This window comes from Motacilla alba, chromosome 3 (assembly GCF_015832195.1).
Source record: "Motacilla alba alba isolate MOTALB_02 chromosome 3, Motacilla_alba_V1.0_pri, whole genome shotgun sequence".
Taxonomy (NCBI): Eukaryota; Metazoa; Chordata; class Aves; order Passeriformes; family Motacillidae; genus Motacilla; species Motacilla alba.
The window spans coordinates 104267183-104294662 of record NC_052018.1 but is presented as its reverse complement, the minus strand read 5'-3'; the positions used below and the strand labels follow the sequence as shown (position 1 = coordinate 104294662).

At 44.5% G+C, this 27480-nt stretch overlaps 1 protein-coding gene across 2 annotated transcripts in view; it reads right to left on the bottom strand.

Annotated features, from left to right (window-relative positions):
• SYNDIG1 (synapse differentiation inducing 1) overlaps window positions 1-27480 on the bottom strand; it is a 49934-nt gene that overhangs the window by 16568 nt on the left and 5886 nt on the right. For both annotated transcript variants that reach the window (XM_038133593.1, XM_038133592.1), the window contains exons 2-3: window positions 22384-22949; window positions 14546-14683 (exon numbers count right to left, since the gene is read on the bottom strand). In XM_038133593.1, coding sequence (XP_037989521.1) covers window positions 14546-14683; window positions 22384-22863 — 618 coding nt within the window. In that variant the 5' untranslated portion in view covers window positions 22864-22949. The remainder of the gene's footprint in view (window positions 1-14545; window positions 14684-22383; window positions 22950-27480) is intronic.

Sequence of the window (27480 nt, the reverse complement as noted above, 5' to 3'; positions counted from 1 at the left end):
ATTGCAGACCCTTCTGAGAGACAGCAGAAGTGAGATATCCTTGTGGGATAACCAAAAAAATAGCAAGAAGTTTGAGGAAGAGGATGGGAAGGCAGACTTTGAATTGGTAGCAGATGCTACGGAGCTCAGTGGGACAGACCTGAGGTGGTCCAAGGACAGAACACCTCCAGACAGGTTTGCTTCTGTGGTTCCATTTTATGAAACAAAATCCAGCGCTCACTCAACTTTGTTGGCACTGAAGTAAGGATTGACTACAGCAGTCTCATGACAGATGTCTTGCTATGAATCCTCAGATTTCTCATCTCTAATGCTGCCAGGCTTGGAGGAGAGACCACTCTTTGGGATCCAAAAAGGCTGAAGATCGCTTCTTGCTCCATTAGCAGTACTGCTGGTCCTCAGCAAGTCTGAGGCTGGACAAGTGAACTTGCATAACATCAAAGGATGGACACTTGAGGGGACAAGTTTTCATCAGTGGGAAACATACCCTGGGAAGTGTAAAAAGGCTGGGAAAGCGCATTAAGCCATTTCCCCTAAACAGCCTTCTAGTCTTCAAGGAAGGTTGCCATGGAAAAAAGAACAATTTCGAGATCTCAGATCCCTTTTGTTTGTTTTGTTACTTTGTTCATTCCTTTGTGCAGTGAAGATCCCAGCAGAACCATCAGGCTGGCTGACACAGTCAGTGACAGATCTTAAATATTAATAAACAGATCTGCCTTCTGCAGCTTGGAGCAACCTTCCAGAGAGGGGTGCTCTGAAAGCAGCTGTTTGCTTGCATGATCTGCTTGAAGAGGATGTCAAAACGATGTGCAGGATCCAGAATTGGCAAAAGAGGGTGACTAAAATAGCTGTGACTGCTGGCAGAGCACGGACTGAAAGTGCTCCTGTTCTAAGTGGATAAGTTTCAATGGAGGAAATAGCTGTCAGCTGATATAGACATTGAGCCCCAGCATCCCAGGAATACTGAACCCAGGGGGAATTTTTCACAGCCCTTTCTTCATCAGTAAACCTGCAAGGCAGAACCTGAGGTTTAAGAAACAACCAGCAGGGACTGGCTGGGAATGCTTCTCCATGTGTTTTATGTTTGTTTGCCTGTATTATGACATTTGACAGAATGGGACAGCTCCCTGTGAAAATTTTCTTGGGGAAATGTAAAACTGTTCTGAGAAAAGGGAAATATTTTGGTTCCAATTTTCTGCTGCGGCTCAAAGGCAGCTCCAACAGATGCTCCATGCCCAGGAAGCTCCAGGATGTTCCTGCAGGGACTCCTACCACCACTAAGGAACACAAATAAAAACCAGGGTAGCAATTCTGTTTGTTGGGTTTAAGTTCTTTTTTTCTGCAGGGAGGGGAAATAAAAGGAAACATTCTGCTTTTTGGACCAGCTGTCAACCCCTTTTTGATGGCCAGAAATGTATCAACACAGCCTCTTAGGCTGAATTTGTAACTATTCTTAGATAAATGTAGCTATAAAAAAAAAGTGACTATTCTTAGATTCTCATTTTAGGTTTTCTGAGCGTTAAGAAACCCCTGGAAGTCTCCCTGCTGGAGGAGACTACTGACTATTTTCAGAGTGTAGGGGAGTTAACAAAATAAAGCAGAAAATAACTAAATTTTAGTCTAAAAATATGCAGACTTGATCTCTGCAATCCTAAAAAGCAGTAGGGTCACCATCTAGGAAACTCACCAAAATATTACAAACATGACATCAGACCAAGTGAACACAAACACAAGACAAATTGTTGTGACAGAGATCTCATGTGACTTCACCAGCTGAAGGACACAAAAGTTGTGTGAAGAAGGGAGAAATCATACAAAATGGACATTTACCTGAAAGCAAAGGAAGCATACAATGCTTCATGGATATCAAGGATAATTCAGAAGGAACCAGCCTGGAGTCCTGATCTGTCCCATTACTCAGAAACAAAGTATAGACCTTAAGTAGAAAATTAAATCCTAGAGCCTTAAATGCACCCATTTATGGGAAATGGAGACCTCTTATCTCATAATGCAGGTTTTCCAGAGCTTCAAAGTGATTTCTAATCATCAGTCCCACCTCCCTCCCATTTCTTCATAAAAAAAGCACAGAAATGTCAGAACTGGAATTTGATCCTAAGGAAGATTTTTCAAGTCTGGAAAGACCTCTTAGGTTGAAAAATTAGTTGGGTTTTTTGGTTGTTCCCCCCCCCCGGGTATTGAAGGAGAAATGAATGGTGGGAGAAAAGAGGCTCCAGGTATTTGCTGCCAACACTTTTCTGCTCTTTGAAGAAATGAACTACCTTTCAAGGCAGCTCAAAGTCAGGCCTACTCACCTGCCTCTATGCCTTGAAAGAATTTTCCTTTTCTAATGAAGTTGGCCAGCAGACACAGACAAGACACTATTCACCAACCCCAAGGCCTGTAAATAAGATCACTGAGAAAAGACTGCAAATGCACCAGATATCAAAGTAGCCAGTAAACTAATTTAAGAAGGAGATTGATTGCTGCTCTGTGAAATTAAAAATTACTATGCTTTTTTTTTCCCACTGAAATTAGTCACAGAGGAGAGGCATGTTAATAAATCAGTTCTGGTGCGTAGCAAACAGGCATAAGGAAAAGTAATTAAAAGCTTGTAGAGATCTTCATCTGTGTCTATAAAAGCTGCAAAGCCATTCCTGGCTGCTCATCTAAACCTTTTGCCCATCTCTGCCCAGGTGAAATGATACTGCATTTCACCCTCTTTACCTCTAGAAAGCTTTTTCTGAAATCAAACCCATCTCACTGGACTGAGAGTGCTTCAGTCATCCTGAAGAGCGTGTGGAGAAGAATATAAATACTTCCTGCCTTTCCCATGCTTGGAGAGCATTCCTGATTTTCTCCCCGTTCAGCTCTTCTCCAGCCTTTTCCCCTGCTCTGCTCTGCAGCGTCGAGGAGCCTTAGCTGCCCTTCAGACATTGAATGTAATGATCCTGGTAGCTGTGCCACACAATGGAAGTGCAGGCAAAAGAAAGAAGGAAGAGTTGGCACAGGCAGAGATGCATTGTGCTGAATTTTACATCAAGACCAGAAGGGTTTTTATTATATGATTTTCTTCTTTACAGCTCCCAGCAGAGCAGCGAGTGCACGGCCAGGCTGTAAACCCATACAGTGCAGTCTGTATAAATCACAAACATAAAGCCATGTAATATTCCCTCATGGGGATCCAGCACCCTCAGCCCTGTCAAAGCCAGGAGGGGCCATTATTGCTTTTGGTGGCATGTGTCTGTTTGCAGAGATAAGAGAAGAATGAAGAGGGGGCACAGCTAGTGGAAGGGACCAAGGGTACTGGGGATTCCCTATGCAAGACCAATATATCCCAAATATAAGGAGACTTACTCAAGAAATTTTATGAGGCCATGACAAAATGGATTTAAGACCTCAAACCTTTATTCCTAGATGGGATTTTGCCCCAGATATGAGATCCCTGCTCCTAACTGTACAAAAATGCCCCTTCCACATACATCCTGACACTCAAGGAAGCAGATGCAATGGCTGTGAAAGATGCTGTTTCACTAGGGGAAAAAAAAAAAAAAAAAAAAAAAAAAAAAAAAAAAAAAAAAAACCACCAATGTTTTTGTGAACTAATGAGCAGCCCTGGCAGCTGAAATGATCAGTGGCACATAATTTCATGCCAAGAGACATTTGCCTCCTGACAGCCATATTAATGGAGTCCAACTGGGTGTTGAAATGGTTATCCTTTGCTGGTAGGTATAGAGATATTTTCCACAGACAGACAGGCTGCAGGCTAATGATCCTTCCTTGCTGGGGCTCAGAGGCAGCCAGCTCTCCCAGAGATCCCTGTCACAGACAGCTAATCAGGGAATTCAGGGGATTCATGTGGAGGAGGAGCAGCTCTCCCAGTCCCTTCTGCTCCAGAGGGAAGGATTAGCCCGTGCCCACAAGCTGCTGAGGCCACAGTGAAAGCATTCCTGGGAGCTGAGCAGGCTGATGTCATGGGAGATGGATTGGGTTTTCACATGCTGCCCTGAGGAGAATGATTTCCTGTGGGTTCTCACCATGTTAGAGAACACAGGTGCCATAAAACAAGTTGAAAAAGTAGTTGTCCAGCAGCGTAGGTGATGGTGTTTGCTCATGCAAAGCTACACTGCCAGCTCTGACAAAACACACAGGGTTTCCAGTCAGCAGCCACAGCAGAGAAATCACAACAGCAGAAATGAATGTGCAAGGGAGGCAGAGGGGTAGGCTGGCTTGTGTGTGACTGCAGCTCCTGAGAAGTCACTGGTGTGTGTCCCTCAGGCTTTTCCTAGTGGTTTCAGGATCAGAGGATGCCAGGTTCTGTAACAGCATGTGATACCAGACCCTTTCTCTTCCACCAGCTTTTGTTCTAAGGCCTGTCTTTCATGCTCTGAATTTCCAGCAGATCACCTCTATTTCCAGCAGCTGTATTTTCTACCCTCCAACCTGATGTCCCCAGTCACAGATGTCACCCATCAGGGATGCTTTAGGGCTTTATTGTTCACAGTGACTCATGAAAACCATTAGCTCTGAAAAGTAGCCCACTAAATGTAAAAGGAAATCAGCAAAACAACACATGACAAAGCAGTTGTGAGAAGCGAGGTAAGCCTTGGTGCTATGTGGCATTGAATTAATTCACATGGACTTCATGGGCTCTGCTTTTACACCCAGGTGATGTATGAAAATGAGTACAGAATGTTTTAGTATTCCCACTCTTTAAGAGGACACTGTGTCTGTCTCTAACATAGTTCCCTGTTTACCATTCTGAATGGTGACAGATAGATGGACAAGATGAACTTAAAAGTCCTTGCCATGTGCAGTGTCTATGATTTCATGAGTCATTTCAGTCAGAAAAAAAGAGGTAATGAAACATTTGAATGGAGCTAAAAAGACATGACATCATGGTTCTCTTTGGAATTAGTAGTAAATTAAATTAACCTCAGCCATTTATCATTAACAAAAAACCCCTTTAATTTGCTTTCCAATAAATACATGTCCCCTCTCCCTTAAATCAATTCACCAGAAAAAAGTGAGAGGCTTCCTCCTGCACATGCAAAGAAGAACAATGTGGTCCTTGAACCACTTAAAGAACTTCCATCGTCAAAACCAAATCACCAATAGCTCCACCACAGCTACATCCAAACACCAACTAAAACACTTAACTGCAGCCTTTAGCAGCAGTTCTTGTTCTGGCTGCTTAACTGAGCATCCTTTCCATCTGGGTTGGCTGGAATGCCCTGGTGAGATTCCCTGGGCACAGCTGTTTATGCCTTTCAGGGCTCTGTTGTCTCTGGCTTGTTTTAAAGTCAGGATTTTCCTTGAGACATCGTAGCTCACAGTGACACAGTTTCACAGGATTCACCAAAGGGGCCTTGAGCTGATTAAAGGACTCCCTGTGATTTGGGAGGGTTACATGGTCAAGGTTCAAGCCCCCTCCCTGCAGGTCTCTCCTTTTTCCACTTTTGATTTTTCTCCTCTCTTTTCTCCTAAAACAGACTCCATGATTCTGCTATGCATGTGGCGAAAAGAATAAATAGAAAGTCACCTTGCCAGAGTTTACAAATGGTGGTATTTCTATATTTTACCATTGATCCTCAGGTTGCAACTTGCTAGGAAGAACGATCTTACTTGACACAATTAGAATCACAATGTCTGAAGCTTTGGAACAAGGTTGATTGAGGAAAAATTGTTCAAGTTTGGACAGAACTAAGTTAGATATGGTAAAAATAGGGGACAATGCCCTTGGGATTTAAATATGGATTTTGACTGTGGGGGGTACTGACTATGCTGGGAAACAAGAAATTTGTGCTCTCAGCTAGAGAGCACACTAGGGAGAGCCACTGAATGCCACAGGACAACATGGTCTGCACCACATTTAACAAAAAGTGAATTTTCAAATATGTGTGACATCCTGAGGACACATCAGGAAAGGCTCAGGTGATGCTCAGGTCAGTCAAACTGGGTGAACACGCTGAATCTTTAGCACAGATAATTTGGACAGTCTTGGGACCAGCACTTTGACAAGATCCCATGAGGTCACAGAAGTTTTTGCTTTACAATGGCTTCTGTGTAAACCAGGGCTCCTAATTAATTGGTTAATTAGTTACATCCTGTAGAAACCTGCTCAGAACAATGCCATCTGTGCAACAAGGTCAAGGAATGAGGACACTTTTGGAACAATGACTGAGTGTGGTGTCTTGAATTAAATTCAGAAATGTCAGGCTGGGACAGTTACTATTTAAATTAGTACAAAGTCCCACACGTCTCTGGAGCAAATCCCACTTCCTGGGTTATCACACCTGTGAGGATTTGGAATGTGCTTTCTGCCATTATCAGCCCAAGGACCACTGCCAGCTTTTGCAGCACGTCCTTGTCAGAGCAAAGGGAAATGCTGAGAGAAGCTACTTGGTTTGGATCTGTGGGAAATGAATTCTCCACAATTCCTTCTACAGATTCTCCATCAAATGAACCAGCCACAAAAAGTCCAAACGCAAGTCAGACAAAGCTCTCTGAACAGAACTGGGAAGAAAAATTGCCTTTCTTGCTCTCACCACCACATTTCTACCCCTCCTGCAAAAGACAGTAGTTGTAAGTAAAGATCCCTTATGGTGATACGCCTCATAATTCTGGGACAGACAGAAACATCCACTGGCCACCATTGGGAATGGGAATTCCAGGTAACGTCTGATTAGAATTGCACCCTTTCTCCTGGATTTCATGATGGTAGCAGGATGAAGAATGGGGTCAAGCAGAGACCGCCAAGCCCATATTTCCCAGAGGATGCTGTAAGACCTCTTCTTTTGGCCCTGGTCTTGCCCTTCCTCTTGGAGGAAGCTGAGTCCTCCTGCAAACACGCGTGGACTGGCAGGAGCGCCCCTGACTCTTCCATGCTACTTAGAAATAATGCAAGAAATGGCAATAATGCAACACGTGGAAATGTCATTGATAACTTCTTGTTCATCACAACCCACAATGAGTGTATTTAATACCAAACTGGCATGGGGGAAAGTTTTCCCAACATGAAAAAGCTGACATTTTTTCACCCCAGGCAGATAAAATTGCAGACTGGTTTTATTGCCAAGAGTAACAACTTTATTGCCAACATGACAAAGATGTCTTCATAGGTATATTTGAATGTTTTAGATGCAAACTGCACAGATGCAGGTAGATCCTAGTCCATTTCTTTTTAGCTGATTCTTATAGCTTGTCCCAAAATAAATATACAGAAAAACTTGGTCTCTTTCCTACTGCTGGGAAATCAGTCAATTCAATGAAGAATTACCATTGTCTGGGAGGCATCTTTGGGTGCCTAGCTCACTAGATTCAAATCTTCAGAGAGATACTCTGCAGCCTGTTTGAAAGAGATGTGTAGATTGAAATCAGAAGTGATCAATTTCCTTTGCTGTGCATTCAAACAAAGTAGTAATTCAGAAGCCCTCACCAAAAGAGATGCTGAGAGATAGGAAGCTGTATATTCAAGATTAGAATATAGCCCTAAGTCTCTGGTACATGATGTTAATCTTTGATAAGAATATTAAAAACTCAGTGTATGTTGCAGACTGATAAAATGTTAACCTTAAGCCTCGAAAACATCCTCATCCATTTACTGCTGCATACATTGAACTTCAAGTGAGAGGGGCCTCCTTTCTCTGGTCTTGTTTTTTAAAGGATGGTGCCACAGCATGAGATGAAAGAAAGGTCTATTCTATAAACAGCACCCAAAGAACTGCTCTAGATGAAGGTGCTGTTCTCCTTGCCACAGCAGACTTCAAAGCAGATCATTCACCACCCCACATGTGAGGACCTTCAGCACATCACAAAGCATCCAAAACCTTTTGGCCTTCCTTGACAATGGAAACAGACATTGGGATGGCCAGAAGGAAGGGACCATGTTCCATTCCCAGACCTGCAAAAAGGTGTCTTTTTTTTTTTTTTTTTTTTCCTCATGTCTCTTTCACCAGGGCAGACATTGGGAGGTGCAAAATAATGTGCCCTGTTTCTGCCCTCAGGCTGTGAACATGCTCCTTCTGTTTCCTCTCCTGAAATATAATTCCTATATCCTGGAAAATCTATCTTTGCAGGTGGAAAAAATGGAAGCATTTAGCTGAGATAAGTGAGGATTACTAACAAAAGCCCCAAGTGCATTTCCATAATCCTGCTAACAGCATCCCTGCTCTCTATATTAAAAAAAAAAAAAAAAAGCAAACCACTGAAACCCCACTGCCTAAAACTAAAAAGTTCCTTAAACTTGGTCAGAATTGCCTAAAAGTCAGGGAGACTGAACCCCTGATCAACTCCTGTGGAATATTTATTGCCCTACTCTTCAGATGACTCCACCAGAGAGGCCTCTGAGTGAATTTGTGAATACTACAGGCACTTCCAGCTTAGTGGCAGCTGTGGACTGAAACAATCCTCACATTCTCATAAAACTGTGACATAACAAGTCAATTGCAAAGCAACAAAAAGTAACAGCAGGATGAAGAGGGTGCCCTCCTGGCATCAGGATATTTTTATACCCTTGCAGTATGACTATATTGACAAGTCTCTGGGGCTGTTTCTGGCTTAGCAAAATGTGTGAGGCATAAATAACCGGCAAAGAAAAATTCATGTACAATACTTGCTATCGCTCAGGATGCTCTTGAAAATAAAAAAAAAAAAGATCCCTCATCTCCTCAAATGCTTCAAGTTGGTCTCTCTCCTATCTCAAAACTTCCTTGTAATTAAACACCTGCATAATGAATTAAACTCTCCAGGGAATGTTATTTGCCAGCTACTTTTTCAATTATTTAAAATTAGCTTAAGGGCTAAAGCAATCAGGTCATTCATTAATTTAATTCCTTTTTGTAGCCGTACTTCGTGACTTGGAAATAAAACTACAAGATCAAAAGGACAAAGAGGAATGAAGAGGAAATTATACAAGACACTTATAAAGTTCCCTGGCCCATGACCTCGCCCAGGATGCACAGTCTCTGCTGGTACACAACACACTCTAAATGGCCATTTTCTTGTGCAGACAAACACTTCTCTGGAGACATCTACCCAAAGGGAAAAGTTGGCAGGAGCAAGGTCCATGCACACGCAAAGCACTGGCTGGCAGCCAGCTCCCACTTGGACAGATGAGAACTGGAGATGCTGGTAATTCATCAGCCCCACTTCAGAGCAGCTATCTTTGTCTGCAAAGAAACTGCCTGGGGCAAGAGGGGAAGAGATCCTCTTCTACCCAATCCAGGATGAAGCTTTGCTCTCTTCCCCCAAAGGACCAGAAGTTGCAAACTTCTTGAATGTATTAAACCACACTGCAAGGTTTTTGCAGAGGCAAAGGATGTCACCCAAATGCCCCTAAGCAGGGGTCAGGGTCATGTATTTCTGAGCTGCTTTTCCAAGCACAGGAAAGACAGCACTCTCTGATGCGGCATGTATACCTGGCTCCTTCAGCAGACAGCTTCTCTCTGTGTTGTGGCTGGGAAGAGAAGCCTTGCTATTTTATTCCCCTCTGCCTGGCAAATCTGTCACCTGCCTGATGGGAATAAGGGGAGGAGTGTGGGCCAGCAGCCAGCTGTGACCTTCTGCCAGAAGTCCATGGCCTGGTGACCTCCCAGGACCATGGGAGTGAGTGCAGTGGCCACACCATCAGCACTGTGCCATCTCAGCAAGACAGCAGCACAGAGCTCCTCTAGGACAACTTCTGCTACAAAAGACCTTTGCAGCTCCTTGTGAGGAGGAACTCTTTTTAAACTATTTTCACTCATCCTAGCACAACTGGGTTTAATTGTTTTACACATCATCTTTTGCAGCAGAAAAACGACGACAGTTCAGAAGGGTGAAAGGGCACCTGGGTGTGCCTGTACTCACATGCAGAGAGGACAAAGAACTCAGGGATTTGTTTTCTGAGTGAGCAGCACAGAGAGCTCAAACCTTTGTGTGACAGTCTGGGCAGCCCCAGAGTACACCCAGTGCCCTTTACCCAATCTCTGTGACTCAAAGCAACAACCTTGCTTAAGCAAAAGAATTGTGTGACTTGGTATCTGGTCCAAGACAGCAAAACAAACGCCTTTTATTTTCATTAAAGCTCATCATCTTTAGACAGCTCTTTTGTTCAAGCATTACTTGGACCAAGAAATAATGCAGCGTGGAAAAATCTCTTGAAAATGCAAAAGCCTCCTGTCTGCTTTGCTAGCATTGCTTCAGCAGTGCTGACCAGCATATCCTGCAAGTATAGATCCTGGCATGTCGCTGCCAAGTAAAGAAAAATACCACATTTTTTGTTCTTCTTTTGCCTTTTCTTCTTTGATATAAGAGGTTGCTGCATCCCCTGTACAAACACATGCTCCTGGCTGCTTGTCAAACTCTTTATAATAGACCATATTCCTTTTTTTTATGGAGTAAAGTGGGACAGATGAGAAAAAAAGCAGGGGGATGGATAAGAGCAGGGCATCACCAGCCAGTCTGGTGGAGTGTGGCACATCATACTGCTGCTCTGTCTCACTGTTTTCCATGTCAATACAGGGACTATGAGCCACCTTTCTAAGGAACAAACAGCAGATAAGACCTGGCTGTTATTTCTCTGTCCTCTTCTTTTGAAGTTGGATGTCAAAACCTTATGCCAGAAAAGCAAGGACAGTGAAATCCATACACGTATGCTGAGCACTGAAACTCTGAAAAAAGCTAGAATTCATATTATTTTCTACCTTCCAGTGGGAACAGGAACATTCTTTCCTTCTTCTCCCTAGCGACTACTGAAATATGTCAAAATACAGATATTTTTCTAAAGCCCCTGTCTCTGAAAAGTGGATGAAAAGTAACCAAATATTTCAGAAGTTATCACGAAGAAAGACAAGCTACTCTTTTTTTTTCTGGTCACATAGGCCTTGTTTCCATGTGAAAACGTTAGAAAATCCTTCACCCAGTGAGACAATGGGAGCAAATAATTACAAAGCTTTGCATCCCTGCATCCCCCTGCGAGGGAGGTAATTACAGCAGGGAGTCGGTGCAGCAGAAGGGAAGTGCTTGCTCCCTTGTGCTCCCTGTGCAGCCTGGAGCCTGGCAGGTCTCACCTGCTGCCGGGGACGAGGGAGGGTGTGGAGGCTATCTGAGAACCTAAGCACGTGGAGAAGTGTGCAGAGGGAATTTTTCCAGGTGTGTGTCCAGGTCAGTGACACGGGTCCTCACCCATGGGAGCTGGGTGGAGGTGTTGTGCACGCTCTTGTTTCTGCCTGTAAGGGAGCAGGCACAAAGTGAAGCTCATTCATAGCATCAAAGGCTCAGCTCTCTCATAAAGAATTTCTGTTGACAGTAGGCAGGGAAATGTGTGACATGGTATTGCTCTCTCTCCTAAAAATAAAAGCAGGGAGAAAAAGAGGATTCATGCAAAAAGACCTTTCAAGATTGTTACCACCACCTCCCAGCCCAAGCAGAAAGCCTGACAGCCCCTGAGAAATCATCTGACAAGTTCAATGGTAAACCTGACAAGACAAAAAAGATATATTTTTTAAGTTCTTCCTTTGATTTATGAGGCTTCACACTTGCCTACAATCTACAATGCTAAAAATATCTTTGGAAATAAAAACTAAGGAACCCGCAAGACTCCAGAGGGTGGAGATTTATGAAAAACTAAACATAATGAGGTGGGATTTTGATCACACACTGTTTGTGGGGAAGAGGTTTTGGTGAAAGACGTAATTTACTTTCCTCTTTCCAAATGTTTCCTTGCAAAATTCACAAAAACTCCTTTGATTGAGCTCTTCAAGTAATGACTAATGAGATAATCCAAAAAATGGCAAGCCTAAAAACTCACATGCCTCATTCTGGAGAAGCAAATGTGAGAGAAGGCAGGACACAGGGCCCCATCCTGAGAGTGGAGCTGAGAGGAGCACAGGATTGGGCAGCTGCAGGAAGTGGGGACAAGACTCTTGTGGGAAGGAAAACACAAACAAAACCAGAAGGAAATAACTGAGCAAGTGGACAGCACAGTCACTGCCTCAAAGCTCTGTTTTTCTGAGGGAAGATGAAAAGCAGCAAGTCTCAGCTTTGCTTGGGATAAGATCACCAGGTGACATCCTGCTTGGAAAACTGGATATCCCAATGGGAAAAAAAACCCGTGTTGAGCTTTCATAAAGTGCACTTCTGAATCCACTGCTCCTCCCTGCTGGCTCACCTGTGGATGCACGTCTTCATTGCCACCACAGAGGCAGACCCTGCACAGCTGCAGCCCTCAACACAGAGGCTCTGCAAGAAGCCCCAAGTCAGCAGCACATTGGCAAGAGCCTTGGTGGAGACAGCAAGTCCCACACAAAGAAACATCACCTGCAGGAGAAACTTGGCTTTCATGGAGCCCAAACCCCCCAAAATTCAATCATTCTGTTGGTAAAGAGCACCTCTGCTGTCTTACAGCATCGAACCTTGTGTAATTGTTTTGCAGCATGACACAGGCGTATGCATCATAAATGTGCTGGCAGGTGATGCAGGAATAAACAGAGCACCTATGCCTGTGGAATGAGCTGAACTGCAAATACATCTGCTGCAAACAAATGCTTCATCTTCAAATGTGTCCCACACCTAGAGCAGACCAGATTTTTCAAACAAAATTCACTGCCAGTGCTGGGTACTGCATCAAAGAACCCATCCCCCATCTCTGAATTTCCTACGTGTTGTGATTTATTCCCAGATGGCCTTTTTGCTACAACTGCTCAGGAAACTTTGGAAAACACAACATTTTCAAGAGCTCAAGCAACTGCAGAAGAAGAGGTTTGATCGTGAGTACCAAGAGTTGATCTTTAGCCATACCTCTGGCTTTTGATAAAGAAGGGGGAAAGATGGACTATTCTTTTGAATTAACAAGTGATCTCAAATCTTATGAAGGAGTTTAAGTTGAACGACCTATATAAACAGAAACCACATACATGGTTTATGTGTCCAAGTACGAGTTGATATCACTGTCAATATTAGCTTAGCAAGGTGCAGAGTTTTGATGGTTTGTTCCAACAATCTCAGCAAGTTCTCAGCCACAGGAGGTTTGGGCTTAATGTTGGTTTCATTTTTCCCCCAGAAAATGCCAGTTTGTTGGATGTGGGGTTTTGCAGAACAATCACTTTTTCCACATGTTTTCTCAGGGCTGTGATGGACCTGCTGAATGGGAAGGCAGCGAGAGAAAGGAGCTCCCTGGGACCTTGGGGAGAGGACAGAGATGTGTCTCTACTGAACTGGAACAAGCTGGACCATCTTTCTGCAAGAGATCTGAAAACTGAGTTTAGGCAGCCACATTCAGCTATTCTTCATCATTTTACTAAACCAAAAAAACACCCAAGTTTTGGTTTTGAAATGACAAAATCCTTCAGCATAGTACCAACATTTTCCCCTGTATTCATGCTTTTTTCCACCTTCTGTATTCTCCCATGGAAGACAGAGGTTCCTACGGACTCATGCTGGCTCCTGGGATCCATTCACAGCTGGATGCCCTGGCCTTTGCACGCTGGTTCTCAGCACATTTAGCTTCTCAGCCATATTGCTTTTTAGTATTAATCACATTGGGAGTTTTGTATTTATTGGACCATGCTGTGCTTTCTTTGCTCAGATAAAACTATCTCACAAACAATCAAAACTCGAACAATCAGATCTTGTTATTTTCCACAGGACAAACCCTAATTGTCTCAGAGGCTTCCCAGAGCAAAGACAGACATTTGAAGGAAAAAAAAAAAGTAGTTCTCTGTCTCTTTTTGAGGTTTTTTTTTTGATCTTGAAGAGTAAGATTCTTCAGATCTGAAGAGCCTGCTCTGGTTTGACAAATCAGCAGGGCTGGTAGATGTTTAGTGCAGGCAGATTAGAAAGACAGCTGAGAGGGTGAATGTGAAGGGTGCTGTGGAGCAGAGACTGTAGTTTGCAATAGGCACTAGAGAGAAATATAATCAAATGTTTCCTCGCAGTCGCTGATGAGGCTGCCAGTGTGACGCCTTCTCTGTCACCTCACATTATCTGCCATGCTGGGAAACTCAGTAATTACACTGCAGACATTATGAAGACATACTTGTCGAAACAAATGATGGGCACGAGGTGATTGCGAGTTAAGCAATGTTAAGACTGCCTCGTGAAGAAAACAAACCAAAACATAGTCAGTTCTTTGGTAAAAAAAAGATATTTGCATATTAAAATTTGAAAGGAAGAACTGACTGAGCAATTTTTTTCCATGGGAAAGGAAATGGTTTCTGGAAAGCAAATTCACATCTGCAGAGCAGAAATTATTTTTGTACTTCTGGAAGGATATTCTAGCTTATCAGCTTGGGACAAGTAGATCTGTTTTCCCAAGGGGAAAGCCAAGTGTTTGAGCTATCAAGGGTGTTTTCTATTCAAAAGCCACGTCCACAGAGGATTCTTAGCTGGACATGGAACCTGACCATTGCCAACTAAAAGCGAAAATAATTTGCAGACACCTCCCCCAGCAAAGCATCTCAAAAGGCAGCCACCAGTACCACAGAGACACATCCAGGTGGGGAAGATGCCATCCCTCGAACTACCTTCCACTGCCCTCGAGAATGTCTGGCAGGAGATGTTTTAACTTTACCTCATGGGACAGGTAAAAGGCAGCAATTCCCAGTGGCCAGAAGCAGCAGAGCATGGAGAACACAGTGAGGCCAAGATGATCCCTTGGTGGCATCATCAGGAAGTTGTCTTCACTCTCGGTGTCACTCGAGTAATCACTCTGGAACGGCAAAAGAGAGAAACGTAGATGTGCTGGTTAATGACATTATTGCTTTTCCTCTGCCATCAGCCAATTCCCTCATCATTTGACCATTTCTCCTACTCCACCACAGCAGTGGCCAGCAGCTCTCCTCTTCCTCACCCACTGTGTCACAGACTCCATCGCTGTTGCATGAGCTTGAAAGCAAGAAAAGACAAATGTAAAGATATCCCTGCAGGGAGCTGAAAAGGAAGCCCATTAAAGGAAGAGGCTCTCTAGTCAGATGAACCAGGGTGAATATTTCCTTTCAAAAATAAAGGAGGAGAGGGAGACTGAGAAAATCCACAGTATTGCTGAAACCGCTCCTTGAAATTGTGCACTCACCTGAACAGGTGAGATACAAAATCAAAACATGCTTTTGATTTTTCAGGTTTTTGATTTTCAGGGTTTTGTGTGCTGGCATAGTATCTGTGGAGACCACATTTCTGATATTTCAAATTGCCTTTTCTTTCACATTAAGATGAAATGGGGAAAAGATTTCTCAGGTAACTTTGGCCATGTGCTAAATCACAAAATTATCAGTTACGCTGCTTCCCGAAGGCCAAATTCACCCACCTATGAGTTACCAAGGAATAATTCTAATCATAAAGTCCTGACCATGCAGACCAACTGTGAACCAGAAGAGTGAAAAAAATCAAAAATCCCAGAAAGAAATCCAACAGCAAAAGGTACATCAATTCTTCCAGCTAAACACTCCTTTCCCCAAGCAAACCTTCCTTCCCAACATTCTCTCTTACAACAGGACACCTCATCCTGAGCTTATCAAGAAATCTTCTCCATTCAGAACCCCCCTGACATTGGGATTATTGATAATTTGGCTACCTAGCTCTATGTCTTCACTTATTCCTGGATCTGTAAGAGCTGCACCCTGACACTGAAGAAGCTGGATATTAGTCTTGTTGAGAAGTCAGAATTATATCCATCAATTAGGTCTCCCTTCCCTTCCCTTCCCTTCCCTTCCCTTCCCTTCCCTTCCCTTCCCTTCCCTTCCCTTCCCTTCCCTTCCCTTCCCTTCCCTTCCCTTCCCTTCCCTTCCCTTCCCTTCCCTTCCCTTCCCTTCCCTTCCCTTCCCTTCCCAGGCACCATTTCCCAAATTTGTTGGAGAAATCAGGCATTGGAAGGCAGAATGCCACAAAAAACATCTACACAGGAAGGAAGAAAGAAGGGAAGCCAACTCCATTTGTAAGATGCATTTAAGATGCAGTTTCATCACAGCCTGTAAGTGCCTGAGCAGATAATTTCTGATCAGAGGCAGCTCTTTCATTCTGTAGAAAAGCTGAAGTGACTGAAAGAAGAATAGAGGAAGAGCAGACACAAGGTGCAGATTTTTAACAGAGATGGTGATGAAGCCTTTTCTGCAGTTGTAATGGATTTTCTATTTAAAAAAAAAAGTCTTTTCTTAAATCAAGGCTGGCTACCCCTAAGAGCTATGAGCTTTACCTCAACTGAGACATTACAATTGCTCTGCAGACAGCCTGCCAAGCACACTGGAGATGTCAGACAACAGGGTCTGCTCTGAACTACAGCTGCGAGCAACCTCTGATGGATATTCAGGAAGCAGCCCTTTTACTTTTTTCCTTCAAAGCAACCAATTCAGCAACATGCACACACTGCATACAAAACTAATTCCTTATGTGGCCCTGAGGGATCTGCCTTCAAATCCAGATGGTCCAGGGGTCTGGTTTGACAGAGACCAACACAATGCTGCTCCAAGTTAATATGTGCTCTGTTTTCCTCCACACAATGCCTGTTCCAGTAATGCAGTTAAACATGATGACCTGTTCTCATCAGCACTCTGCATCCTTCTGTTCTCCTGCAAGTGTTTAGAGCTCACCTCCATGCAGCAGATGCTGAAGGCAGCAGCTGGATGGAGATTCTTCTGCCAATCACTACTCTGCCTCCACACACTCACTCATCCCTGAGCAGCATCTTGATGATAATTTTTTAAGAGGTGATGTCTCTAAAGCCTGCTATTTATTTAATTTTGCCTGTCTATTTATTTCTTTATACAACTTTGAATTTTGCAGTTGATTGCCTTTCAGTTTTAAAGGCATTTAAAGGAGCTGTAATCCCCTAACACTGACCTGCTGCAGCTCCTCTTGTTTCCCCAACTCCCAGTCTAAAAATTGCCCTGTCAGTCAGGCAGCCAGCCTTGCAGAATGGGCTCACAGAGGTCTCTCCTTGCCTGGAAAAATTTTCACATGTAACTTGGCAACTCCAAAACGCAATGGGCAAAACCCCCTGGATGTAGTTGCCCAGGCCTATTCTTCCTCCTTGATCCCTGGACTTTGATCACCTCCCTTGTGATGCTTTCTGGACACCCACAGCCAGCCTGCCCATAGCTCCTCAGGAGTTGGCATCCAGCCCATTGCCACTGGAAGGGGATCACTGCAGACAGCAATGAATGGTTCTGCACTAAAACAAGCTGGGGCAAGTGCTGTGACCCTTCATTATTGTCCCTTTTTTGCTTCTCAGCTGACGGAGCAGTCCTCAAAGAAGTGTGCCAAATATCCACCCTCTACGAATGACAGCATGCAGCTCATCCAGAGCTCCTGCCTCTCACAGGCTACATCCCAGAGACATCACTGCAGAGCTTCAGTCTGAAAACTCAGGGAAGTGATGATGATGAGAAAGGGAATTGCTACTATTAACAAGATTCATAGGAGGGCACTTGGATACTGCTGAAGGTGACTTCCCAGCCATGCTCCTTTCATCTGGAGCTGGTTAATAGAGGTTAATATTCCTTGGCAGGGCTCAGTATCTCCAGACTTGAGTGGCTTCTCCTTCAAAGGAGAAAAATAAGTCAAATCCAAAGTGTAATGGCTCTTGTAATCTGTTAACAATGTGCCTTTGAAGGAACTCAGAGATATAAAGTGTGTCCTGCTGGTAGGATGACTCAGTGCCATGACTGCATACCTGAGTGCCACACCTCTGAGGAGCTCATGCCTGGGCACCACACCTCTGACAGCACACCTGTGCTCTTCTGAGCATATGCCATGGGACAAAAACACTGAAAATTACATTCCCATATTCTCAACACAGCCCGAGATGAGCTTCAGCAAGGTATTTATGGCACTGTTTTCTTCCATTGCCCAGGTTCGGAGCAGGAAAAATGCTGTACACCCAATTCAGAGGAGAGCTGTGACAGCCAGTGAACTCACCAGCAAAACCAGGCTGCAAGAGCCTGTCTTTGCCCATGTTGCAGAGCTCTCTGAAAAGGGAACTCTGCCATACCCAGCCCCCAAGGATTGTTCAAACATGCTTATTGGATGCCTAGAGCCAGAGGAGGCTGAGGACACAGCCCAGTGCAGGACCACAGGCTGGAAGCATTGACAGAAAGCATGTGTGATGTCATGGGGCTGGATGGGCATAAATCTCCACAGGGTCATCTCCTCATGTTGCGGAAAAAAACATGTCAGAGGTGCTTGGGAGTGTTGAGAAGAGTGGTTGGATGGAACAGGATCCAAATTCTATCTCTACAATATCATACTCAGGTCCAAAGGAAGAGTTTTCACCACAGAATCCAGCAACTTCTAGTGGGAAAAAAAAAGAAGAAATATATACCTTGAAAGCACTACATTTCTTTTCTTCTTTCACTCCCAGAACATTCTATTTATTTTGCTTTTAGAGATTGTTTCAGACATTGCTGGGTGCTGGGAAAAAGTATGAGGGTTTTAAGAGAGAGCTTCAAGGTATTCTTTTATGCGACATATATGAATAATTTAATTTGCTGCCATGAATAGCTTGGGTTTCTCTAAATAAGCAATCTACCTAGTGGCTAGGAGGGAAACTAGCAGGAGTATAATATGACAAATACTATTTTTGGATAAAAGATGGCACATGAACTCTAACAGGAGGGTATTTCATCTTGTAACTCATTTCATATTTCACTGCTGCCACGTTTGACAAGTTGCCTGTCTATTAGTTGTGGCGTAAAGAACTCATAAGATATTTATAAATTTTACAGAGATACCTAAATAGGGAATCATTTGATTTCAGGGATGGGCATGGAAGAGAGAAGTTTAAATCCCTGACAGAATGTGCAACCTTCTGTTTTCATGCCTGGAAATTGCTGGAGCAAAGCAGGGCTCTATATGCTAATGAGAGCTGTTTCTGAGATGTTTTTCCCTCCAGATAATTATGATTTTCTTAGGCAGACTGAACAACACTCCACCAGGACCTGAAAAGCTCTGCTACTAAAAAATCCCTACAAATAAGTTAGTGAAATGTTGCTGCAGGGTACAACCCATGATCAGGATGTCTCCTGCTCCTCTGTTGCACATCCCATGTTCTTCAGAATCCCCAGGCTTGGGAAGGCAAGATGGTTTCTCCTTCCCAGCAACTTGTCCAAGACATGTTGAGCTGGATAGACCCATCCTGAGGAGGCTGACAGCTAACAGAGAAGCAAACCCTGCAGCTTGGCTTGGTCAATTCTTCAAACCACAACCGAAAGTATCAAAATGGCTCTGTTTTGTCCAGAACCTTTCTCTACTGCAAAGTTTTCTGCCAGAGAACAGCAACCTTTCTGGTTATCAAGAGCCCAACTCTTTCCAAAAAAGCAATCATGTTAGAAGCAGTCTGACCTGCAATAAAGTTATTTTCTGCATGCGTCCCTCCTGAGAGTCTTGCATTGAGGTGGGGGGACACCATAAAGGGAGGAGATCAATTTTTTGGCATTTCTAAGAAATTAAATATCCATCCTGAAAAACCCTAGGCAGGCATTCTGGCATAAGGCAGGCAGTGCCAGGGAGACATGGAGAAAGAGCAATGACTCACAACCCTGTGGCTGGTGTGTCTTCCAGAAGGCATTTTATAGAGGTGCTCAAGCTGTGACTCCACTTGCCTTGCACTGACATGTGGACAACAGGAGGTAGCCCTCAGTTTTCAAGAGAAAAGAGCTCTTCTGCACAAAGCTCCCCTCTTTGCCAGTGTTTCCAAAAAGGGGCTAGTTTATAGAGTTTTCTCCCAGAAAGAAGTGCCAAAGCAGACATGAGACTTGGTCTGCTCGGACACTCTGCAGCTTCCATACCTTGATGAGCTTGACAGGCAACGTGACAAGATACATAACAATGTCCTATGCCACTCTCAGTGGCAGACTCAAACCCTTTAGGACTCTCATGGTGGGGAAGCAAAATTTGCATCTCTGTTGTGTCACCCTCTTTTTTCTAACTTCTGCTCCCAGTCCTGGTACTTACTCTTTTCCATCCCATCTATTAGTAACCTAAAAAAGCACTTGCTTCTTGTCAGTGACTGGCAGGGAAAAACTTCCTTCTAGTGTGACACACTTGTGCTGTGTGATTCAGGTGCTGGTTTTGTGTAGTTAACAATGTGGTATGGTTCCTCACCTTGCAAAGTGACTGTTTGTCCTTAAATAGTGCTCTTCCAATCCCAGAGTCTCCACACATGAATTTAAGTCTCTAATAAAGCTGGGCTCTGGCCAAGCCCAGGAGGCCCTCACGCATCTAGCCACACAGACACAGCCTCTGTCCACCAGCCTCTGTGAACCAGAAGAGCACAACACAGCAGAAATGTTTTTTTCTGGTCTGGTGCTGTCAAATTCATCTCTCCTCTCCTGCATGACCAGCTGCATCTGCAGCATTTGGACCTTCCTGGAATGGAAGATACTTGCCATGCTGAGCTACTTCTTGCTGCAAACAGCTGCTCAGCAGGTTGATCCTTTGGGATCAGGGAAAAGTTCATGTAAGAGTGTGAAAATCTCAGTGCTGCACAGGGTTGGTCAGGGAGCACAGCAATGGAGACACCCTGGTCCCAAAGCAGAGGCTTCCAGTAAAGTAAGTGTTTCCAGCTAACCAGGTCCTTACCCAAACCATGCCTGGCTTTGTCCTCCCCTGTTCCTAGTGGAGGAGAGATTTTGATGGAGAGGACAATCCATGGGGTGGTGTGTACTTTGTGAATGTCTTATTCTGAGCACTTTGTCAGCATCTTGATACATAGGTCAAGATGGTTGTGCACACACCTGTGTTTGTTAGCACAGTGTCACCCCACAGGGTCAAATGAGACAGGGAATCTGTGATTCCAGGTGCTCTATATTCATTCAAGAACTGCCACGTTTTATCTCAGGAGGTCTGTTTCCAGAGAAACAGGTTAGAAAGAAGAAGGAGCCAGGGAAAAGGATGCACACATTGTCAGAGCATGTTAGCAAAATTTACTGTCTCATTTCTCCCCTTAAGATCAGGGCAGGATGAAGTTCTACAGCTGGTTTCTAAGACACAAATGTCCTCTGTGAAAAGCTGATCAAGTTCCTCCAGTACCACTCTGAAGAGGTTTTTTCCTTATGCCGCTCATTTTCCCAGCCTTTTTTTATCTCATTCTTCAAAAGTTGACTCAAGAATGTCTTCTTGACTTGAATTGATGAGAGGGAGATTTTTATTTTTTTTTCTGCCTGAATGTCAGGCCAGATGTGTCAATAACACCATGTGTGCTGCAGTTACTTGTGTCACTGCTGCATGAGAGAAACTGGGGCAAAAAGACAGCAACCAGGAATTTTGTTTTGATTAAGGAAATTATACTTCCCACAGTCAATTCTGAAATTCTGTGGAAGGGTGTGATTTGAGCTAATACTCTCACATGCTTCAGAGAGAAGCTTTCTGTCTCCCTGTGGAGGCATTGTATACTGCATTAATGGCACGCACTGTGAAAAACACTTCCCTCTTCCCACCTTATCAATACAGAGAGAAAGGAGAATAAAAGGGAAGTCAGGCTCCTGCTGGATTTCCCCTGTGCTGATCACAGGGTGAGACACTGGTATTACAGGAGGTGAAAATAGAAATTTTAGGGCTTGTTGGATCTTGGTCCTAATCGAAAATCACAGCAACAAAGAAACACGACCAGTGTCCCTATCTCAGCTGTGACATTCATGTTTGAAGGCATAGCTTTGCTCTAGACAGCCAGAGGGTCTTTCCTGGGTTAGGAGTCTCTGAGTAATGCAGGAGGAAATTTTCAGATCACCAGCGTTATATACACCCTCTATTCCCATAAACATTGGCAAACACAAATCCTTGCCACACTTGGACCTTTGGTTACAATTTTTTAAAATTGCATCATTTAAGAAAGAATGAAGTTGTTTCCTTAGTCTTCCCTGTTACTTTACAGTGAGCAATCAATGAGGCACGGGATTCCAGAAGAAAGTATTGTATTTGGGCCTAAAAAGTGTTTAGCTCCATCAGAAAAACATCATTTATTTCAGAGATATGGATCCACTGCAGCTTGAAACCCAAAGACTTCTGTTTCTGCATTCATTTCGAGACAGAAATGTGTTGTGTCTGAGCAATAATTTAAAACATTCTGCTCAAGTCAGGTAAAGGCAAGAGATGATGTTTGCCTGCTGAGTAAGATGGGCTCCATGCAGATAGACAGATGCTCCCAGCCCCAGCCTTACACAGCATTTAAGCACATGGGTCTTCCTCTGTTTCTGACCAGCCCCTTCAGAGGCAGAAGGGAAATGCTGATCTCCATTAGGGCCAGTGGGAATTTTGCCATCAGTATTCACAGATCTGGGACCTTACCCAACAAAGATGAGCAATCATCCATTGTCCTAGTTGGAGGAGAAAGTGATACAGCTGACCCACAAAGCAGCTGATCCCCTGCTGTTCATGCCCTCTCCTCCCAGCCTTCCCCACGTATCCCAAGAGATATCTGACCTCTAGTTCCTGGAAATCCTCCTCTTCCTCCACCTCATAGGAGAGGGTGTGGATCTTGATGTCGTCCGCGGAGAGGTCGATGAATTTGCTGTCGGGGTACTCCAGGCTGTCTTTGGTGGGCGAGCGCTCCTCGATGAAGGTGGTCTCGCAGCACTCCGAGCCCAGGCTCTCGCCCCATGAGCGCAGCACGTTCTCGGAGTAGAGGATGATGTTGGGCCTGTAGTGAGACTCCACTGTCTGCTGCAGCATGCTGGGGTCCAGGAGCTGCTGCACGGGGTCGCTCCTGCCGTTCTCTGGGCGCCTCGGAGAGGACAGGCTGCCTGCTCTGTGGCTCTGGTACTGAGGGGTGGGGTACACAGAGACCAGACCATCTCTGCTCTCTGCCACTAAGTTCCTTGTGTTAATTAAACCATTCCTTTTCCCAGCCTCAGTGATCTTACTGTGCATCAGCACGCTGTTCTGCTCAACCAAGCCATCCATACTGGAAGGTGTCCAAGGCAGTGGGACCGGTGGCCTTTGTTTTGCTGTGCCTTAGAGCTCACGCTGGGTGAGTGGCTCCCATTTTCCTGATGAAGAAAGGGAACAGAAATGAAGGTGAGGTCAAAGGCAATGAGTTGAGGGACTCGAGTCAGCTTGTCTTCCACATAATCTCAAGAGAAAACAGAGCTCCATACATGTGCACACCCTGATTTAGTTCTCCAAATATAGCCCCATTCAGGGAGGCAAAGAACACCTGCCCCACATGCATGGGATGCAGGGAAGCAGATGAGGTGAAATGTCTTGGTAGTGATGGACCCCATCAAAGAATGTCTTTGGTGCCTGCTCCAGCCTCCCACAGGTACACAGCTGTCATCCCGGGAACAACATCCCTTTCCTCTAAACACTTTGTATAAGAGATGGGAAATAAACCAAAAAAGATCAAAACAACAACAACAACAAAAAATCTCCTAAAAGAACCATTTTCAGTTCTCAGAAATCTGCAACTGCAAAAGATGGGCAGGTGCTGTGCTCACCTGTCAGTGTCTGCAGCCACCCTTTGCCCTTGGCAAGTGCTTTACTATCCTTTGAAAACCCAGTTTTTCCAGCCCAAACACTTTCTCACCAGGCTGCTCGTTTTTCTCGGGTGTAGCCAAAGGCAAATGCCTTTTGAAATACTTTTGTATTGGCCACAGGAACTGTAAATTCAGGAGTTTGTTTCTAGGCATGAGCATGAAAATTACATACATGCTATTAGCTTCATAGCTCTTCATATTAGATCCTCCAAGACCAAGTTATTAATGCAGGATTACCTGTCCCCATTGTGCTGTCTGGAGGAAACCAAGAATAAAATACACAAACACATAAACATATGTAATTTTTTTACTCAATGCTTTCTATTTCCCTTTTATGTCAGACAGCCTCTAACAGAGGAATGTCTAGCAAAAGCCCAGTATTATTTCCTCGTAACTCCAGACTCCAAACACCTTCAGTCTCTCTTTTGGATGCAAGAGGTATTTAAACCACTGCTAACAGCTATTCTAACACTACCAATTAAGCAAGAAACTTGTTTAACATACACGAGAGCTTGACCCAGAGTGCTGACACATTTACATTCACAGCACTTGGTTTAACATGCAGAAGCCCCATTTTATTGTGTTGTCAAGTAGTTCAGTGCTTCTCTTAAGTGAACCAGCAGGAAAGCTACAGAAGAGAAAATCCACCATGGTGGGATCCCATGGAAGTTCCATGTGCAGTCCAGGTAGCAGGAGCATCCTGCTGGGCCTCCAGGGCTTTACCACAAACCTTCCACTTCCTCCTTCCTCCTCCCCCAGAGGAACTGTGAGAAAGTACATCCCCATGGGCAGAAGATGAGAAACACTCATCAATTAAAGAGTAAATTCACAGACTTTGCTCAGTTTCTCCCAAGCTGGCTTGCAAAATGTAAGAGGCCCCCTGATGTGTAACATCAACCATCAATCCCGCTGAAGCCAGAGGGACTTCACCCAAAAACTGCAAAACCTCTTGCAAACATTCCTGCCACCTGACAAGCAAAGTGAAGTGGTCAGGAGGAATGTGCCACAAATGTAGCAGAAATTGGAGGAAGACTCACAAATCAAATAAATGCCCTCTTAGAGAAATGTATGAAGAGGTCAGTACTTCATCACTGCATCAATGGCTGGAGAACTTGGGTCAGGCCTTGCACCTGCCTGTGGTTACATCATTTCAGCAAAGTCTGGCTTAAGTAGCACTCAGGAAAATGCCGTTTTAGGGCAGTTTAATTGCATGCTTTGGAGCTGAATTGTTTCTCAGCCCTACCATGGATCTAAACATCTATACGGCAGGTCCTTCTGTGCATTTCAACCACTCTTGTAAACCAATATTGCAGATTCTGAGTGACACCTTCCCCTTGGTAACGGGCAAAAAGTGGGGAAAAACATCCAAAATGAGGTGAAGACAAGGCAGGGAGCATCCTTCCCTCACAGAGATCTTCTGATAATATGGATAGCCCATTGCTCAGGACATCCTTGTGGAGTCCCACACACATGGCAGGGCATGCAGCATGCCTCAGGGGAGGTCGGCAGGGAGATGTGGATGGCAGCATGCAATCAAGGTAAATGGTTTAACCCCAGGTGCTTTTTAATCTCTAGCTGGCTGCCTGCCTTACCAGAGCCTGACCCAATGTTCTTGGCCCTGAAAAAGTATTGCTTAATGGGAAGAGGCTGATGAGACTAGGGCCTTTTCAGGACAATATATTAAGAGGGGGAAAAAAGAGAAAGAAATAATTATATTAGTATTACTCCTGAAATGGGATCCCCCAGGTTGAGATGGAGGTGTGACAGAGAGTGGCACGTGGTCACTTAGGGTGATGCTTAGGGGGAAAAGGCACCTGTGCTTCTGCAGTGGCTCAGAGCCTTTGTCCTGAGCCACTTTGTCCTGAGCCACTTTGTCCTGAGCCACTTTGTCTTCAGCCTTTGTCCTGCCTACGGAGACCCCTTGGGCATGGATTCAGCCACTCCACTTTCACCAGGGGCTTTCATGGACATGGCCTGAGCCAGGTTCACAAGCCTGTCCCAAAATTCACAATGTCCCAAAAAATGTTCACAGGCATGTCCCAAAATTAAGATTGCCCCAGTTTCCAGGTTCCCTGCGGCCCAGAATCCCTGGATGGCAGTGCCAGAGCAGGTAACCTCTGTCAGACCACCTGAGGAAACTGGAGGGTGCCTTCTCTGCAGGAAGCCAACATTCAAAGCAGGAAAAAAGCTCTCATTACCTATGACCATGGTGAGGTTTCAGAATGATGTTGACAGGAAAATGTAATTCATCAGAGCTCTTGAAATAAGAAAGCTTTTCAGTCTACTCCAAGAAGCAGAGTTAATTTTAATTGGTTGGATACAGATTTCTTCTGTCTTTGCATGGTTTTAATTGTCCCACAAATCACTCAGTGGCCCGGAGGCCAACCAGAAATAATTCTGCATTTTCATACTTGAGACTGGAACCAAAAGGAAAAGCCAAGTTCAAGTTATTAACAGATAGATATATAATCAATATATCAACCTTCAATCTAATGTTTACCTTGGAGTTAGACATTTTTACCCCAGCCCACTACAAAAAGTGAGTCCATTAATTACTTCAACCTTCATTCTTTCCAATTTCTTTGATTCCCCCCCTCCTCCTTTCTTATTTTAACAAGAAGCTGCAAGCAGTGCCAAGATCTCTAGTCTGCAATGCTGTGGTTTATTAAGCTATCACTCGTGGTACAGCAGAGCCCAGCTACAATGAGGAGCTGCACTGAGAGCCACGCTCTGCTGGGTGTTCTGCAGCCTCCTGCTACGATGACAGTGCCTGACAAACTAATTAAGCAGAGGGTGTGAGACAGAAAAATGCCAGCTGTAGGGAGGGCAGGGAGAGAACAGCTAAATGCTGTGCCCCAGGCTCTAGCAGATAAGGAGCAGAAGACAGCTCCGTTACTGCCCACCATCCCAAAACTCCTTTGCTCTCCCAGGACCTGGCAGGATGCTGTTTTTCTCCTCTCTCCATGGGATTTTGCACAGCTTAAGGGCTCTTCAGCCTTCTGGAGACCCTTGCCAGGCACCCAATGTCCTGTGTGAATTAGCAGTTGGGAAACTCTGAATACAAAGCCCTGAACTCTGAGCAAGCCATAGAGTTGAAACATTGGGCTATGGCTGAACAGCCCCAGCCACCTCCCCACAGCAGAGCAGAAGGACATTCATCCACACAGATCAAGCATCACCGGCCCACCAGACTGGTTTATTGGCAAGAAAACTGGAAGATGAAGGCAAGCGAGGCTGAAGGCAGAGTCCCCATCTGCTGTCAAAGCCTGAGGCTGTACCCTCTGCCATTCCCTGCAGATCTGGCAGGTCATCAGCCAGGAAAGAAGCATCAAAAACTCGTGTGCCTCTGCATGGGGCTGCTGGATATCAGCGGAAATCTTTTCCCCATGAAGACAGTCAAGCACAGGAAAAAGCTGCCCAACGAGGATTTGCAGTCTCCATCCCTGCAGGTTTTGAAGACCCAACTGAATGAAGCTCTGAGGTTCATGGTGTGATCCCAGAGTTGACCTCTCTCAGCATGAAATAGAACTGCAGACCTCCTAAGATTCCTTCAACTTGATTATCCTATGATTTCCCTCTGATCCTTACAAATTCCCACCTGCCTCCCATGCTCTCCAAAAGTACTGCTCCCAAATCCCTCAGTGATTCTAAATCACCAGAATGGCAAGAAGTGGCAATAGTGACCTTTTGTGCCACCAGCAGAATGTGGATCAGCCCCAGGATTATCAGACTTAACAAAATGCCCCTGGGTTTGAAGCTGCTTTCCCCTCTGCCAGTGCAGAGAAAGCGGAGGGGAGAAAGCTCTCTTGAAGAGTAGTCAAGCCCCACATAAGTTGCAGATTCCCTGGCATGAGCTCTCAGGTAAGAGGGAGTTTCTAAAGCACAGTGCAATAAGCTTCAGCCTGGTTTGAGGCATTCCAGACATTTAGAAACTGCAACAATAAATACAGACCTTATGCATGAGAGAAATCACAGGCAATGTATGGATTTGGAGTGCTGATTACAAAGTGAAATATTTAACAAAATGAAGGAAAAAAACCCTTTC